This window comes from Carcharhinus amblyrhynchos, chromosome 9, assembly GCF_965287045.1.
Source record: "Carcharhinus amblyrhynchos chromosome 9, sCarAmb.v2.hapA, whole genome shotgun sequence".
Classification (NCBI taxonomy): domain Eukaryota; kingdom Metazoa; phylum Chordata; class Chondrichthyes; order Carcharhiniformes; family Carcharhinidae; genus Carcharhinus; species Carcharhinus amblyrhynchos.
The window spans coordinates 73,230,627-73,249,741 of NC_137332.1; the positions used below are offsets into that span (position 1 = coordinate 73,230,627).

The window sequence follows — 19,115 nt, forward strand, 5'->3', positions numbered from 1 at the left end:
CATAACCTCAGCCAGTACGGGAAATGAACCTGTGCTGTTGGCATTGAAACAGCTGTCCAGCTAACTGAGCTAAACCAACCTCCACTCAGATGTAGCAAACAGTGCAGACTTGTAGGAGAGTTTCCTAATGAAAAACTGATGACTTCAGTATAAATTGTATGTTATTTTAAGAAGAATGGTTCACTTTAGTCTTTACAAAAAAACAACTCCTACTTTAAACTCCCCTTTGTAAACTTAATCTCATCTGGAATTCAGTCCATCTCTATTTGCTGACCCAAATGTTTTCTGCTTCACCAATGCCTGAATTTGATTTTTTGAATAATTCTGATTTCTCCAAGGCCTCCTTTCTCTCTCATCCTTGTGAATCCCTAAAATTCTTCTGGAGCTCCATGTTCCACTAAGTATGGTCTGTTGTGTATCTCAGCTGAATAAATCCTTCCCCTTAAATATCTCCATCTTTCTCTTTTTAAGAAGCTCTTCGAAAAATTGTCTCCTTTGGTTTGTCTGGCTTTGTTTGATGAGCCTCAGGAGGTTGAATCAGTGAAATTCCCCAAAGAAGAAATACCTTGGAAACAGCAGCCCTCAAAGTTCTGTTCAAAGACATGTCACATCCTGACGTACCTTCAATCCTGGAGTGTCACTGGGTTAAAATTCAGCAGCTTGCAGCCTGATGACACCATGGGAGTACCATCAGCAAGCACACAGCAGCAGTTCAAGAAGGTGGCTCATCACCACTTGCTGTCAGTTAACTAGAGAGGTACAAAGAAATGCTGGTATGACCCATGTCGGAAGAATACATTCAAAAACAGGTTTGATCTACAAAGTTTAAAGTTGCAGATTACTAACTTAATTTTTGCTTGATGGACAGTTACTCACTTGTATAATTATTTCCAGTACTACAGTCTCAATTCTACGAGCCTGGCTAGACCAGTGCTCAGAAGACTTCCGCCAAGTTCCAAATTACACACGCCTCTGGAAGGTTATTGCCTACTTGAGGCAGATGATGCCAGGATCTGAGCTTGAGCAACAGGCACAGAACCTCCTTGATCAGTTTCAGAAGGAAGAATCAGGAGAACAGGAGCTTGACAGTAAGATATTAATTTTTGCATTGCAAAGATAAAAACTGCTTGTCAAAACAACAGAGGTAGAATGGAATTTTACTGTCTTGGGGGCCAGAAAATAGGATGAACTGTTCAAAAGTCCACTGACTTCAGCAAGGCCAGGAAATTCTACTGGGGTGGGTGGGTGATGGTTGCAAATATTTTATCGTGATTGCAAATACTAGTGTGAAGCTTATTTTAATTTCATCTTTCAAAACTTATTTATGCCATACACATGAAATAACATCAGAATTATGGACCTCCAATCCTTCTACGACCCCGTTTTCCTTCCCACTGTGCCAAAACCAGAACAATATCAGAGCTCTCTGCTCCTTCCTCGAATGGAGACCCATCCACTACCTTACCATACCTGAGCAAGCCTGTCCTAATTCTGAACAACTTCTCCGTCAACTCCATTCACTTTCTCCAAATAATTAACTGCGTGAGTCCTAGTTATGACTGCATTTTTGTTTTTGCAGGACCAAGTGGATCATTCATTTTTCCAGTCCTACATGGGGCCCCTCCCTTATCTCATTTTTCCTGTATGTTGATGACTGCTCCAGCCATGATCTGGGAAATTTAATGGACCTTGTTTTTGAATTCCACCCTTCTCTCACCTTCACCAGGTTCATCTCTGAGAAAAATCAAGGGAAGGAAGAATCAGAGATGAATCCAGTTTCTGGATTCAGCCTGTCAATTAATATTTGCCACAACTACATTGACTACATTTTTTGCACTGCTTTCTACATAGAACATAGAACAGTACAGCACGGTACAGGCCCTTTAGCCCTTAATGTTGTACTGAGCTTTGTCCGAAACCAAGATCAAGCTATCCCACTCCCAAGAGTTCTGGTGTGCTCCATGTGCCTATCCAATAGCTGTTTGCAAGTTCCTGAAGTGTCCAACTCCACTATCACAGCAGGCAGTCCCATTCCACACCCCAACCCCTGAGTAAAGAACTTAGCTCGGGCATCCCTCCTATATCTCCCACCAAGAACCTTTTATAGTTATGCCCCCTAATAACAGTTACATCCACTCAAGGAAATAGTCTCTAAATGTCCACTCTATCTATCCCCCTCATCATCTTATAAACCTCTTAAGTCGCCTCCCATCCTCCTCTGCTTTAAAGAGAAAAGCCTCACCTCCCTCAACCTTTCCTCATAAGACCTACCCTCCAAACCAGATAGCATCCTGTAGTCTCTCCAATGCTTCCACATCCTCATAGTGAGGTGACCAGAACTGCACACAATTTTCCAAATGCAGTCTCACCAAGGTCCTGTACAGTTGTAGCATAACCCCACGATTCTTAAATTCTAACCCCTGTTAATAAACGCTAACACACTATAGGCCTTCTTCACGGCTCTATCCACTTGAGTGGCAACTTTCAGAGATCTACGGATATGAACCCCAAGATCTCTGTTCTTCCACATTCCTCAGAATCCTGCTGTTGACCCTGTAATCTGCATTCAAATTTACCCCACCAAATTGAATCACCTCACACTTCTCAGGATTAAACTCCATCTGCCATTCTTCGGCCCAGCTCTGCATCCTATCAATGTCTCTTTGCAGCCTATAACAGCCCTCCACCTCATCCACTACTCCACCAATCTTGGTGTCATCAGCAAATTTACTGACCCACCCTCAGCCCACTCCTCAAAGTCATTAATAAAGATCACAAATAGCAGAGGAGCCAACACTGATCCCTGTGGTACACTGCTGGTAATTGGCCTCCAGTCTGAAAATTTTCCAATTTCCTGTAAGGACTCATTCCATTCTCCCAGTTTCTTTGACTCCGTTACATCTGTTCTGCTGATGCAACCTTCCACATCAGTGCTTCTGACATAAATCAGGATTGCCATCCAGAGTGGTTGATCGACCACTTCACTGTGCCCAGTCAACTTCACACATTTTTTTTGTTCTCACCCCTTTCCCTCCTTCCAGAGCAGTAATTAATAGGGTCACCTTGCCCTTGCCTTCCTCCGGATCGTTCTCATTTTTTTTGCCAGCTCCAGCTTAATACTACCACAAAGTACATCTTCCCCTGCCCTCCCCTTTCAGTATTCCAGTCACCACTAACACATGTCCAGCACTTTTGTGTATTCACAGGAGATGCTACACCTGTACTTTGACCTTTTCCTTTCTCCACATCCAAGACCCCAGCCATTCTTACCAGGTGAAACAATGATATTACTTTTACTCTGAGAGAGGAGGGCAGGGGAAGATGTACTTGGTGGTGGTATCAAGCTGGCAAAAAAAAATGATCCAGTGGAAGGCATGGGCAGGGTGATCCTATTAATCAGTGTTCTACCAACACTGTTTGCTGCTCAGTAGAGAGGGCCAAACTGGGTGATGACTTTGCAGAAACATGACCGTGAGTATCCTGTCAATTGTCATTTCAATTCACCACCTTGCTCCCACCTTTCTGTCCATAGCATGCTGTGATGTTCCAATGAAGACTGATACAGGTTAAGGAACAACACCTGATCTCCACACATCTCCACACAATATAGCACTCAACACACAACTTGGATAATAGCCTGTGACTCCTTTTTTTTGCTGAATTGTTTTTGATTATGTTGCAATTGGATGACTGCTATATCATTCATCCCTCACTTGGACACAGCTTTTGTTTCTTTATTCTACACATTATCACTCTCGCTATTGCATCAAAATCTTTTGTTTATTTCTCCTCGCCACCCTTTCCTTTTGTTCCTCCCTGAAAAATCTTAATTCCGACGATAAGTCATTGATCTGAAGCAGTCTCTCCACACACTGCCAGTCTTGCTGAGCATTCTAGCATTTGTCTTTTTAACATTGCACCAGAGCCACTTTCACTTCGAACCTCCATTCAAAAGAATCAGTTTTATTTGTTATGTTGGAAATACTCCAGTCAGCTTTTTGTGCAACGTTTAAACACTGAAGGAGTTAGAAAACCATTGGTGCATGGATTATTACAATTTGCTGGGCGGAGAAGTGCTGAGAAATGAGATTGCAGCTAATGGATCCATTTGAGAGTTGGAACCAGCACCGTCACCTTTGGCCAAATGGTTGACCTGTGTTTCACTTTGAAACATCTACATGAACATACTTTGATAACTGCCAGTTAAACTACTCTACAACTCAATGGTAACTCAAAAGATAAAGGTTTTCAGTCTCTCTGAAAGATAAAAAGGTTTAGTTATACACTGGATTGTAATGGAATTAATGAACTTGGTACAATGATATTTTAAAGATTACCAGATCTTAAAAAAAACACTATTGACAAATTGTAATCACCAACATGCAATACATGTTGTTACAGGAACACCGTTTTACCCACATATACTCCAATTGAGTATTCTGCCAGGTTGGAAGAATCATTTCCGAATGGTGTGGTGTTGTGAATTAGTTTATTTATGTGTATTGTGTAAAGCTTTTCACATTACTGGCATTCTTAAGTAAACTAATTCAGAACATCCGCTGACCATAGGTTCATGCAGAGTTATGCCCAGTGGTTTTGAAATTCATTTGGGTTTCCTTTCTCATTTTTTTGAAATTGTTTCTGAATTCTGAATTTATAATTAAGCTAAGCTTGTTTAAAAATGAATCAGAGTTGAGTGTTGTGCTGACATTGACTGGAAGAGGGTCTTTTTTTTTGTTGTGGTGCCAGATACTTATTTTCCATTTCAGTCTTGACCTTTTGTAAAGCCTGTATCTGTCAAAGTATCAGAAAGGCTTTTCCAGAACTTTCAGTGTTTCTGGAAAGGACTCTGAAATGTTTCCCTCTCCTTCTCTAACCCCAATCTTTTCCTGCCCCCTCCTTGCACTACCAATTTGAGGCGTTATGATTACAGAATACACAAGTGCAAGATATACATCATGCAACCTGAAGAGGAAGATGCACTATGATCTGATTTTTGCCTGGCAGCATTTATTACGACCTATTGGCAATTTCTTCTAGCTGTTGCTATCAATGGTATCTTTATTACATTCTGTGACTTGCTCTATGACAAAGTTTTGAAATAAGAACATACTAAGTGTGGTGGAAGATTTACTCAGACACAGATTAGCTTCCCATCTATCAGGACTGCTGAATGAGAACACATCAATAAATATTTTCTTGCTACTCAAGTGCTCTCCATTAAGAGACTTTGACTGTAACATTGTTGAAGATTAATTTCACTGAATCTAGATTGAAAAAATACAGCTGTAAGAACATTTTAAACCAGTGCTAGATTTCTAATTGTGCATATTTGAGAAGTGTATTGTTTTTAGAAATTTTAGTTAAGTGCCATGAACTTTGGGCACAAAATAAATGTCTCCTTTCAATTGTACAGATAGTAACTATGGAACCATCACTTTCCGACTGGGAGAGGAAGGGGATGTAGAGATAGGGGGAGTTGATGAGAAACAGGACATCCTCTCCTTCCCGTCAGACATTGTTGCAGAGCAGCTGACATACATGGATGCTGTGAGTAAACGTGGACTTGGGGCCATTCTGTAGGGACCAGTTGCCCACTATGCTGCGTGTGATGTTTTGGATGGCAGTCAGTGATCCAATTTCTCTTCACATAATTAGCAGTCACTATAACTGAGTTCACACACAATGCAGTGTCTAAGACACCAGAGCATGTTTGACATGTGACCTCAGTAACAAGATTGGAATATCTTTCAATGAAAACTTCAACTTTGTTTCTCTGAAGGTGAAAGTCATGTGAAACAAGTAGCCTTGGGGGTGACTGAAAACCCCTTTATTATTAACATCTCCTGTTAAACTTCTCTGCATTGTGTAATGGTATTGCAGGATTAAAGCTGCAATGTTCACAGCTGACATAAAAATGGTAACAAATATGAGCAGACCAGTGTAGTTTCCTTTTTAGTTTTCAGATAAACACTGATACAAGTCAGGCTTGCATGGAAAAAGCTTGGCAAATTTTTCATGGTGTATAGCAGTCAAAGTGCAACCAGTCCGCTTGAGTAACCTAGAGAGTTACAGCATGGAAACAGGCCCTTCAGCCCAATTTGTCCATGCCACTCAGCTTTTAACCATTAAGCTAGTCCCAATTGCCCATGTTTGGCCCATATCCCACTCGACCAGTCTTACCCATGTAACTACCTCTGGCAACTCGTTCCAGATGCCCACCACACTTTGGGGGAGTGGGAGGGGGAGGGAAATTGCCCCTTTAGACCCATTTGTATCTCTCCCTTCTCACCTTGAACCTATGCCCTCTAGTTTTAGACTTCCCAACTTTGGGAAAAGATGTTGACTATCTACCTGATCTGTGCCCCCCTGTTTTATAGACCGCTAAGATCTCCCTTAGCCTCCTCTGCTCCAGGTAAACAAAGTCCCAGCCTCTCCTTGTAATTCAAACCATAATGTCCCAGTACCACCCCAGTCAATCTTTTCTACACTTTTTTCCTAGTTTAATAATATCCTTTCTATAATAATAGGGTGACCAGAATGGTACATAGTATTCCAAGTATGGCCTTACCAATGTCATGTACACGTCCCAACTGCTGTATTCAATGTTCTCATTTATGATGAGACCAATTTAACATATGCTAATGGAGGGTGCAAATAGGCTGTAAAATGAGTCTTTTGCCCAATCCCATCTTGACAAGTTACGTTAAAATTGCAACCTATGGTTGTCTCAAAATAAAATGTTTTAGAAATCTGTTTAATTGAAATGCCTAGTCTATGCAGGACATCTTACTTTTTTAGAATATTGGGAGAGGGCAGCTGTTTAACAGTAACACATTCTATAAATTGGCTTCCTTTAGTCCAGATCAGCTATTCTCCTCTCCAAACATCACTGGATCCAGGTAATAAAGTACATGCTGCTTTAGCACCCTGAACCCACTCACCTACTTCAACTACATGCTGCCTCTGGCAATATGATCTGCAGACATGGGAGTTAGCTTCGACAGGCACTTTGATGCCTAACTCTACCTCTCTGCCATTTTTCTTGACCTTTCGCCTTGTCACTTGCATTGTTAGACTGGCAGTTCATTCAGTTGTGCATGAACAAGCCATAAATTTCCCAGCATTGATCATGGAGGAGAATGGAGGCATAGTCCATCTTCAGCTGGCACTAGAAACTGCATGCTTTCCCAGTCACTATCTCTGATTAAAAACAAACTGTCTACAGCATGCAGAAGTGTCACTTTTAACCCCATTGCACAAAGAATTCAGTTCAATTCTAATACTGCCTGCTTTTGGTCATAGTACAACCAATCTTCCACTGAAGCCATTGTTCATGCCTTTCATTTCCATATCCAAAACTCTTCACGAGCTCCTCCAAAACTCTTGACACTGTATCCTATCAGCACAAATTCACTACTTCTCCAACTCTAGTATTTTCTGCCTATATTCCATGCTTGCATTTCCTCCCCAAATCTCTTCTGCCTCTTCCTGCTATGGCCTTTCTTAAAACATACATCTTTGACTAAGGTTTTAGTAAACCTTCCTAATATTGCCCCTTGTTTCTGGCTATGTCTTGAATCCCATCTCCATATGATTGAGTAATATAGTTGTAGCTGTTGTGGTTCACTCTCACCTTTTAATTTGAAGATCTCATTAAGTGTTACCAAATATTTTAATTGGTGTGTGAGAGGCTCTTGTAAAGTAGATAATCTGGTCAAAAATAATCCGTCACTCACTTATGGGGTAGAAATTTGTCTCAGGTGGTGGTGCAAATTATGTGGTATTGGATTAGCCACTCATATATACACCATCCAATGTTAGCAGGCAGCTGAACAGATCCTGCATGTTTCACTCCACTAATGCCTATATCTGTGAGAATTATACACTGTCACTGTCTAACCTTTGTATTTTAGTTTTAAATGTACAAAGCAGTGAAGCTGGTTGACCATTACCTGGGCAAGTTTTGTTTGCACTTTAGTGTTCAAAAGGTCTATGGTAGTAAAAACATCTTTAGTATTCATTTTTATTTTTGATCAGTACCTGTTCAAAAAGGTGGTCCCCCATCATTGCCTGGGATACATCTGGTCCCAACGGGACAAAAAGGAAATAAAACATCTAGCACCTACAGTCCAGGCTACCATCACTCAATTCAATCTCGTCACTAAGTGTGTCATTGGTACCATATTAAAGGACCTCCAGTCGAAACCACAGCAGAGGGCTAAAATAATTGACAAGTGGATTCACATTGCTCAGGTATGACATTGTCTATCGATCTCTATGCAAAAGGCAAAATCCCACAGGGATGTGGAAGGCCGCATGCAAGCAATTTGGGTTGGGTGTTAACAAGTACAGAAAACCTCATGGATAGTGGGTGAGGGAGGAGCAGTGAGGTAGGTTTTTGACAAAGAAAAGTTGATTGCTTCTGTAGAATGTTGAATTATGGCAATCATAATTCCCACAGTGAGTTTGGAAGGTGAAATCAGTATAATTTGCTTTTGTAAACAAAACCCAGTATGTGCTGAACATTGTATCCTTTGGCTGCAAATAACAGAGTAAGCTGAGTAAGCAGCCCCTTCTTAATTTGCAGTACCTATTACAGAAGCTGTTTGCCAGCTCCTGTGCATTAGAGATCCTGTAGTCATATCACAATCTGGCATCATTTAATTATATGAAATGTATGGCGGCCATGTGACTGCCCTGCGTTTTTAAAGATCTAAAGCCACTGTTGGTTGAGCTCTGGGTCAAGACCTCTGCCCAGTTTTCAACCTAGGCTTTATTTTTCCTCAACGAAATCAAATAGTTAATAAAGCTGCAGGATGTCTAAAGAGGAAGAGGTTGGTGTTATGTACCTAACAGGTCATGCCTCTGCTAATGCTTGTATTTGAATATTAACAAGTCACGTGAAGAAACAATGCAAACTGATTTCAGGTTATTAATTGCATTTCCGCAATGAAGTTGAGTATTACAGTTTGTACTTTGCATCCCTTCCCCTTCTGGCTGTAATTAATGTTTATATTTTATTCTTCCTTTCCATCAATTCTTGCTGGTGAATGACCCCATGCCTGAGTGACTTCCCTCCAGCATCTTCCAAATTGGCTGTTCATCACACGCAGAGGCAGGGGATGGGGGGATTAAAAGAGATTGGGAGCAGGTCCTCTTTTAGGTCAGCAATAGAGGCAGACTGGGTCTAAAATTATCAGTGCCAGTTTGGTATTCTGTTTTCCTGCTCATTTTGGGGAAGGTGGGTTTGAGGCTCAGCAAGGGTGCCCACCTTGGTTGCGCTCTTTAAGATCATTGACAGGAGGTTAAATGAGATTTTCCACTCGGTCTCCAGTTTCACAACATGACAGGTACAGTTCAATTGGCTGCAGCCTGGCAGACACCCAGTGGCAGTCTCGCATGTATACTCCAGGTAGGCAGACAGGTCCTCCCTGCCTAACTGGGTACTAGCACAACCAAAGGCCACCCTGTAGAGGCAGTCCCATCCTGTTGGTGGCCTTTGCTGCTTTATCTATAATGAAATCGGATTTTTTGTTTTTTTTTCCATTTTGAAACACCTTCTATTACTTATCCTTGGCAACAGCTGGCTGTTCCCCTCGAGCTGGAAGGCTGATGCCCCTCTAGGTTTGAAAGCCTGCCTGGGATCCCTGTCTCCATGCCTTTTTCAAGTGGGTACTTCCATAAAAATCACACATTTTCACAAACCCTCACCCAGCCTCTCAACCAGGTGGTTTTGGAACCTGGCAACAGTCCCAGATCCTGTTTCCTGCCCTCGGGAGCAGGAATTATGACTGATTTAATTTCTCCCGCTTCCTTTTGTAGAGTCAAGTGTATGGTGGGCACTGCTGCTGCTATCCTAGTTGAGATCAGCTAACTTGGATATCAACAGTTTTATTTTAGTCAAAATGTAGTCAATAAAAATGTACTCAATTTTCTGATTTATATGTTTTTTTTAAAAGATTATCTTGTGCTGCCTGTACTACCCTTTTTACTCTTTGTTAGAAATTACAATATTTGTCACCAATTCATCAGCCTAACAAAATGGGCAGAGGCTTCCCCTCTCTTCTTCTCTTCCCTCCCCTCTTCCCCTCCCCCTCTCATACCCTCTTCCCCTCTCCCCTCCCCGCTTCCCCACTCCCCCTTCCCCTCTCCTCTTCCCCCCTTCCCCCTCTTCCTCTGAAACACACCATCTGACCACAGCTGAAGAGAGTGTGGTAGAGGAAAAATAAGGGAGTAACGAGCGTGAAATGTGACAATGTTTTTCTGTAATTTGTTTTTGCTGCTGTTATTTTCACAGCCGAACTTCTGTTCTTGTCAGCAAATGGGAGCTGCTGTTACTTACACAGAACTCCTTTGTTTTCCAACAGGAATGTAGGATCTTGAAGAATTTTTCATCTCTGTATGCGATTGTGTCTGCAATGCAGTCAACTCAAATATTCAAGTTGAAGAAGACTTGGGCATTCATATCAAAGTAAGTTCCTTTTCCACAGTAGCTGTGAAATATTTCTGATAAACATACAGTACTGGATAGCAAGTTCTACGTGTGTCAGTAAGACTACCAGAGGTACTTGCTGTGCACTCCTAATAATTAGCTAATTGTCAGAATTGATCTTCCTTTGGCTAGTGCCAGGGACCTGGGTTCAATTTAGGCCTTGAGTGACTGTGGCGTTTGCACATTCTGTGGCTGCGTGGTTTTTCTCCTTGGTGTCCGGTGCGACTAGCAGGATAAATCCATGGAGTTAGGACCTAGATTAGATTGTTATTGGTGCAGGTTGGATGGGCTGAATGGCCTCCTTCTGCACTGTAGGAATTCCGATTCTTAATAAAGCTGTTCAGCTTGAACTTTAAATTATTGTGCTCCCAAACTGATCTGCTCTTAGATAAAACCTGCCACAATTCGCCTAGAATGATGCTGTGCCAGCCATATAAGACGGTGGATAAAAGCAAATTCCTGTGGATGCTGGAATCTGAAAAGAGCTGAACATTCAAAGGGTCATCTGGACTCAAAACGTCAGCTCTTTTCTCCCCTTACAGATGCTGCCAGACCTGCTGAGATTTTCCAGCATTTTTCTCTTTATTGATTTCATTTAGAATGCTGGAAGTACAGAAAAGTCAGTCTTTTATCTCCTGAGGAAGTGCAATAAACCCTTGAGAGCATACACATGTAATTTTTATCTCTGTGCTGCAGACAATTTAATCCTGTTTGCATTTTTGAGTTTCTTGGCAGTTTCTCTTGCTGCCAATAATATTTGCCAAAGGATAGCTAATCCGATTCATTAACATTAAATTCTGTAAAACTCCCAAAATGCTCATCATCCTCCATTGTATTTGTTACCTGTTTGTAGATGTTGGAGTCCTTGGCAGCCATTAGTTAATCTCCTTCTATTCCCTCATGAGTAATTTGTCTCATTCTCTTGACTAGGCACAGTACATCAATGTTTCATGAGCTTTCAGATATATCCTTCAATGAAAATAATTCTGTGACAAGTAGAGACCTGCTAATGAAGGTAAGATGTTGCATGTGGCTCAATGGATCTATTTTAGTGAGCTGTTCAATGTTTTAAAGTAAGTAATAAATAGTATCTATAATGAGTTAAACTAGTGGCTGACTGCATGTGAATGTTGTCAACCAATGAAGCAATAAGTGTACTAGGTGGTCTGGCTTGGCTTAAGCATTTAAAGCCTGTCGGATGCTAACTTTTTTAATAAACATTTAATGTGGGTATGCTGCCAAGAATACAACCTAAGTATATCTTAGAAATTTGAACTTGAAGGATAAAGTGAGACTTGTGCCAATGGATTTTTGCTTTGTGCACTGAGGGCATGTAATTAAAACCCAAAGTGGAAGAGTTACAGATTCGATTGGTTCCCTTAAGTATTTATTTGTTAAATTTTTACCTGTTTTTCTTGTTTGTCCTCTATAATAAGGATTAGTTGTTGCATGAGAACTGGGGCAAATTTGTAATCCGATTGCTTTATTTGTTATATTTCAAATTATAGTGACCTAATTTCATATAGTTTGTATCAAAACAGACACCAATCACAGCATCTGGAAACATTGTGCTTTTATTTTGTTTTAAGAGAGCCACGTACTCCAGGAATACTGAATTACTGAAATATTAACACATAGAAATTTACAGTGATGAAGGGGCCACTCGTCCCATTGTGTCCATACTGGCTGATTTGTAGCCATCAGTCTAATCCCACTTTCCAGCTCTTGATCTGTAATTTTGATAGGTGTACATGCAAGTAGTTAGAGGATCGCTTGTCAATACCAGTGAGTTCCCAAACCCTGCCACTATTATTAGAACCATAGGAATATCCACCCCCACTATTCCACACCCTTGTGGTTTCGAGTGAGTCCTGCTCTTTTATCTGCACTAGTTCTTAATGTATTCTGAAAAAGTCTTTGGGTTTCTTTGATTTACTTACCAATATCTTGATGCCCTCTCTTTACTTTCCTAATTTCTTTTTAAGGTCACCTGTACACTTTTTTTTTACTCCTCCTAGATTCTTCATAGCACTGAGCCTTTGGTATCTGTCAAGAGCTTCCTTTTCTTTCTTTCTCCTAAGCCTCTTGACAGCCAGTGGCTCTGGATTTGTTAGTCCAGTTTTTTTGAGGGACATATTTGACCTAAACTCTTGTTATCTCTTCCTTGCCTGCCTCCCATTGAGAGCTAAGACCAGTTGAATAACAACTCCTTTTCTCTGATGTGCTTATCAAGAATATTGGATGATTGTTAATGATTTTGCCAGGATATTTTTGAAAGTTCTAGTGGACAGCCAAGTATAGCAGAGTCCTCCACCAGAAAAAAACAAGCCCAACTAGGAATGCACACTCACCATGTTTTGGATAGGGCTTGCAACACCTAACTCTCGGTATCTGAGAAGGACCAAAATGCATTCGGTCAAATTGAGGGGTTTGACAGGATTGCCTGTTTTAATATGTGTTTGACATGATTTTGCAATGCCATGCTGTGGTTGTACAAAGTTGATGTGACTATTTATTGGCTTGCTAGATTTTGGCAGTGTGACAATAATTCAGTTCATCTGAATGGATTTTGCCTTTTCTAAAAGAACATGATTCAGCTCAAGCACATGTTGTTGCACTTCTAGGAATTGCAGCTACATTCTTCTCCTTCTACCCTTTTCACCACCGTGCCTGTTTTTAGTGCTTGGCTCCGTGAGGAGCATTTTTATTTCCCCACTCTCAGGCACTCCCTTTCAAACATGTCTTCTTTGATTTGAATTAGTGTCCAATAGGATGGGAGGCAGTAAATCTATGCTAATATTGTAACAATCAACACTGATACTTGTGTTTTGAAGAAAATGGTGATCTCATAAAGCATTTGTCCATCTCTGGGGGACTGTACCCCCCAAATTAGATACAGATTTTATCTTGAAGTGCTTCCAAAGTTGTTTTTTACTTGATTAAGCTGATTGGCCTAGTAAATGACATGCAGGAGGCCTAAACCTGATTTTGCTTCTCCCTGTATATTTTCCTGCATATTTTCAGTTGAATAATTGGGCTGAATGGTCAACATATTAGTCAAGAAGAAGGTACAATCCCAAAATTCGTAACTTGTGGGTTGCAGGAAGTGTTCAGTTTGTCTCGTGCTGTTTTAAAAAATATTAAGGCACTCCAATGTCATCTGTACATACAATAGTACATCCTGGCATATTTATCATCACTTGGGTATCAGGAAGCCATTGTTTCTCACTCCTGCCGTAAGCTCCCTCCTTTGCTCAGACTGAACTGGACAGTGGAAAAACTTTGGCTTTCTGTTTTATCTAGACCTATATCCTACATGAACTCCATCACCAAGACCACTTGTTTCTTTGCAGCATCTTGTGTCCCACATCAACTTAGTCCCAGTGTCCTTGCAATTTTTAATCTTTACATTTGATTGGATACTTCCAACACCCCACTTCTGACTAGCCTTAAGTCCAACTTTGTACCTCATCCTTGACTTGTTTCTCCCTGCTTCTCTCTAACTTGAGGAATGTTCTGAAAAGCTTTATTTTGAATCAAAATTTCAGCAAACTCTCCTAATGTTTGCGCTCATGGTTTGTGCTCATAGATTAATATGCTTAATTTCTCCAACTGATAAAGTGATTAGTTACATTATAAATTTCGAGGTGCCAAATTATCCCACATGCTTCATTGTGTACAGAGCAGAAAATAATCAAGCATGGGTTGTTGCTTAATTCCTAATCAATTTTGGAGGTAGTCAAAGCATTTGTCTTCTGAATTCGAAGAGGACTGTGTAATATTTTTGTTAGGACTAATCTGTCAGGCACCCTGATCCATAAGCACATTTGAAAAGGAGCAGCAGTAGGTCATTTGGCCTCTTGAACCTGAGCTGCCATTCAATAAAATCATGGTTCATGTTTTTATGGGCTCAGCTCCACCTCCCCATAATCCTTAATTCCTTTACTGTTCAAAAATCTATCTATCTATGCTTGCCTTAAAGACAAACATTCAACAAGGTAGCCCCAACTGCTTCACTGGGCAGGGAATGCCACAGATTCATAACTGTCTGCTGGGGAATTCCCCCACCCCCCAGCCCCACCCAGAAACCCTAGGTAAAAATTTCAAACTGCAATTACCCTGCAATGGGAGCCATCCAAAAGTACAATATAAATAGCAAACTTTGGTTCCAACTGTCTTATAATCGTTTCCCAGAAGAAGTCAGAATTAAAACCACTTCTAACTTCTGGATAACTATAAAGTACAATATTCACTCTGAGCCCCACCATCGACAACCCAACCCCCATCCTGCTGCTCCCCAATTCTACCCACTTGTCTTACAAACTTACCTTCTCCATGTCTTTCCCAATGTGGCTGGACCTTTTAAACTTGCCTGCTTTATGACAACTAGAGCTGTAAAAGAAGGTGTGGTTTTCCTTTCTCTCCAACTCTCTGCCTGTGGCACCTGCAAATATAAGAAATGAGTTCAAATCCGACCACAGAAACTAGGGATTTAGTTTCATGCCTATTGATTTGAATTTATCAGATTGTTGTAAAAACCCATCTTATTCACAAATGTCCTTGAGGGTAGAAAATTGGTTATCCTTATCTTGTCTGCCCTACATGTGACTCCAGATCCACAGCAATATAGTTAACTCAACTGCCCTCTGAAATGGCCTAGCAGCTGTCAAGAGAATGGCTTGCCACCACCTCGAGGGCAATCAGAAACAGACCTTTCTAACAAAATCACAAACAGAATTTGCGATTCAAATGCCCTCAATTACATCACGCCGCAAAATTAGAGCAATTAATTCTGCCGTCGACAGGCGATCCAGTCTCGAGTGCATCACCCAGAAAGTGTTCTCATTTGTGTTCTAATCTGAGACTGGCATTAATGATCAGCTTTTGTGTTCATTTGGTTCTCAATATGGGATAAATTGCAGTTTCACTTCAAAATATCGCAGGTTGAAATTGGAATTTGCCCAACATGTTAGCACAAGCCTTCAGATTTGCTATGTAATTTATAAAAACACGAGGCTTTGGGGTTAAGATCTCACTTGGTGTCACATTGGCCAGAGTTCATAATTGATTTTTTTCCTAAATCTTCAGGAAGAAACTTTAAAGTTTGCAAACCTTGACAGCCGTGTGAAAGATAACCAAAAGCGGGGTCAGAAATGGCTACAGATGCAGAAACAAATGGTGTGTCATCTAGTCATTCCAAGACTTAACAGTTCTCAGATTGAATTCAAGTAGTGATTCATCTTTACGTAATTCTTTGCTCTAAATGAGGCTATTAACCATTTCTCCTTTCTATTTCCAATGAGGACGCCACTGTTGCTGTTTGACTGGTTGCATTTTAAAAGCTATAATTATTGGGACGGTGCTGATGTTTATAAATATAATCATGTATTGACAACCAATGTATCATTTGAGATCTAAATTGTTCCACATTTAAGATGATCCAAAGCTAGTATGGGCAGAATCTTCGTCATGGTCTAAAGGGTAAAGGCAGTATTCTGACTCAATCACTGCTGAGTATACTGATGTTCACAAGGGTAGAAATTGGGGCTCCCATTTGGTCACCTATTTTAGGATAAGGAAGAAAGAACTAAATTCCGTACAGAAATAGGTAATTAGTGTCAGCTCAAGTCTGTTAGGCTGAATGGATTAGTTCTGGGGATGGATGTATAATCCTGTGAAAGATTTTGCAGGTCAATGCACTGGATTGGAAGAATGAGATGGAATCTCAGTGAAATGCAAGGTTGAGGATTTGGCAGGAAATCTATACACGGAAGAGCTGTGGACACTTGGTTGAAGATCAATAGATTTGAACTCAGGAAATCAAGGGAGATAAGAATCAAGCCAAAAAGTGGAGTTGAAGACAGTCACTTATTAACTTATTGAATGGTGGGAGCTGTAGGGTCTACTCTAGTTGTTACTTGTGTTCTTTCTGCTATAAAATAACACAACTAGTTGGCACTGCTGATAGCTGACCATTAGCTCCTTCTGGAAAGCTGCATATCTGATCATTATTTAAGGACTGCAGTGCCTTTTGATAGAATAAGATACCAAAGGTTATCCTCGAGATCACCATATGAAGAGAAGTTCCAGCCATGAATTTCTGGTAACAAAGGAGAAAAAGAAACTAAAGTGATGGAGGATAATATAATGTTTTGCCTGCACTTACAATTAAGTGGTAATTTGGGGTTAATATTGGCAAATGTTGTATTTGACCAACGCTGTTTACATTTTTATTATTGTTTTGTACATAATTACTTATCACTTAAATATTCACCATTAGCAAGAATGGGTAATCTATTTATAACCCCTGATATGTGAGAGAATTCCCAACCTTCAAGTGATTGATATTGATCAACTCAACATGGGAGATCCAGCTCTAGCTTTCCATCCCATGGTATGATCTGTAATTAAATAGACTCAAGTGTTCAGGTTGCAAACTGATTTAGTTACATACAAAAGGGAGCGGTTTTAAGTATGGATAGTATGTTTAGGAAATGTGACATGCATTTAAAATGGATTAAACAATTTTGCTCCTCTTTTATAGGGTGTGATGCAGGGAACTGTGCCCTACCTGGGGACTTTCTTAACTGATCTAATTATGTTGGACACTGCTCTTCCAGATTATATTGATGTAAGTCTCTTTACATAAGAACATAAGAAATAGGAGCAGGAGTAGGCCATCTAGCCCCTCGAGCCTGCCCCGCCATTCAATAAGATCATGGCTGATCTGAAGTGGATCAGTTCCACTTTCCCGCTCTCTTCCCATAACCCTTAATTCCCTTGTCTGTCAAAAACCTATCTTCCCGTGTCTTAAATATATTTAGCGAGGTAGCCTCCACCACTTCAACGGGCAGAGAATTCCAGAGATTCACCACCCTTTGAGTGAAGAAGTTCCTCCTCAACTCTGATCTAAACTGCTCCCCCCCACTTATCTTGAGGCTGTGCCCTCTAGTCCTGCTATCCTTTCTAAGCGGGAAGAATCTCTCTACCTCTACCCTATCCATCCCCTTCATTATCTTATACGTCTCTGTAAGATCCCCCTTCATCCTTCTAAACTCCAACGAGTACAGACCCAGTGTATTTAGTCTCTCTTCATAGTCCAACCCCTTCATCTCCGGTATCAGCCTAGTGAACCTCCTCTGCACTCTCTCCAAGGCCAAAGTATCCTTGCGCAAATGCGGCGACCAAAACTGCACACTGTACTCCAGCTGCGGCCTCACCAGTGCCCTGTACAGTTGCAGCAAGACCTCCCTGCTTTTATATTCTATCCCCCTCGCTATAAAGGCCAGCATTCCATCTGCCTCTTTGATCACCTGCTGCACCTGCAGACTGGGTTTTTGTGACTCATGCACAAGGACCCCCAGGTCCCTCTGCACCATAGCATGCTGCAGCTTTTCACCCTTTAAATAGTAATCCCTCCTACTATTATTTCTGCCAAAGTGGATAACCTCACACTTGCTAACATTGTACTCCATCTGCCAGGTCCTTGCCCACTCGCTCAGCCTATCCAGATCCCTCTGCAGCCTTTCCACACCCTCCGCGCAATTTGCTTTTCCACTCATCTTCATGTCATCAGCAAATTTCGTCACCCTACACTCAGCCCCCTCCTCCAGATCATCTATATAAATGGTAAATAGCTGAGGCCCCAGCACCGATCCCTGCGGCACTGCACTAGTCACCAACCGCCAATCAGAATAGCACCCATTGATACCAACTCTCTGCCTCCTATTAGACAACCAATCCTCTATCCACGCTAACACCTTACCCCCAACTCCATGCACCCTAACCTTCTGAAGCAACTTTTTGTGAGGCACCTTATCAAACGCCTTTTGAAACACCACATCCACTGGTTACCCTCTGTCTACCTCACTAGTCACATCCTCATAGAAATCCAATAAACTCGTCAAACATGACTTTCCCTTAACGAATCCGTGCTGCGTCTGCTCTATCAAACCACTCCTTTCCAGGTGCCTTGCTATTTCTTCTTTGATGACGGATTCAAGCATTTTTCCAATTACAGACGTTAAACTAACCGGCCTATAATTCCCTGCCTTTTGTCTGCTACCTTTTTTAAATAGCGGCGTAACATTCGCCGTTTTCCAATCTTCCAGCACTTCCCCGGAATCCAGCAAATTTTGGTAAATAATCACTAAGGCACCCACTATCACCTCTGCCATTTCCTTCAGAACTTTGGGATGCATTCCATCCAGTCCTGGGGACTTGTCCACCATCAGTCCCGTTAGTCTATCAAGCACTATCTCTCTAGTGACAGTAATCGCATTCAGGCCTTAACTCCTACCATCCTTCTATCTTTAATATCCGGCAAACTATTCGCGTCCTCCTCCGTGAAGACCGAGGCAAAAAACTTATTTAAGGCCTCAGCCATTTCCTCATCTCCCACCACTAAGTCCCCCCTCTCATCCTCTAAGGGTCGAACATTCACTCTAGCCAGCCTCCTTTACAACATGTTGAGATTTTTTCTTTGCTATGATTACAGTTGTAGTGCAAGTTGCTTGGAGATGGGAATCAAAAAGACAATGAAAGAATTAATGAGACGAATGAATGAAGCACATTAAAGACAGTACATGCACGGCTTTGATTTGATGCTTTGTACTATGGA

At 41.2% G+C, this 19,115-nt stretch overlaps 1 protein-coding gene across 2 annotated transcripts in view; it reads left to right on the forward strand.

The window, feature by feature from the left end:
• Positions 1–19,115, forward strand: part of LOC145347939 (ral guanine nucleotide dissociation stimulator-like 1) — a 90,424-nt gene that overhangs the window by 49,288 nt on the left and 22,021 nt on the right. For both annotated transcript variants that reach the window (XM_080195926.1, XM_080195927.1), the window contains exons 13-19: positions 895–1,088; positions 5,417–5,550; positions 8,041–8,256; positions 10,371–10,474; positions 11,426–11,510; positions 15,584–15,673; positions 17,040–17,126. In XM_080195926.1, the coding sequence (XP_080052052.1) occupies positions 895–1,088; positions 5,417–5,550; positions 8,041–8,256; positions 10,371–10,474; positions 11,426–11,510; positions 15,584–15,673; positions 17,040–17,126 (910 nt within the window). The remainder of the gene's footprint in view (positions 1–894; positions 1,089–5,416; positions 5,551–8,040; positions 8,257–10,370; positions 10,475–11,425; positions 11,511–15,583; positions 15,674–17,039; positions 17,127–19,115) is intronic.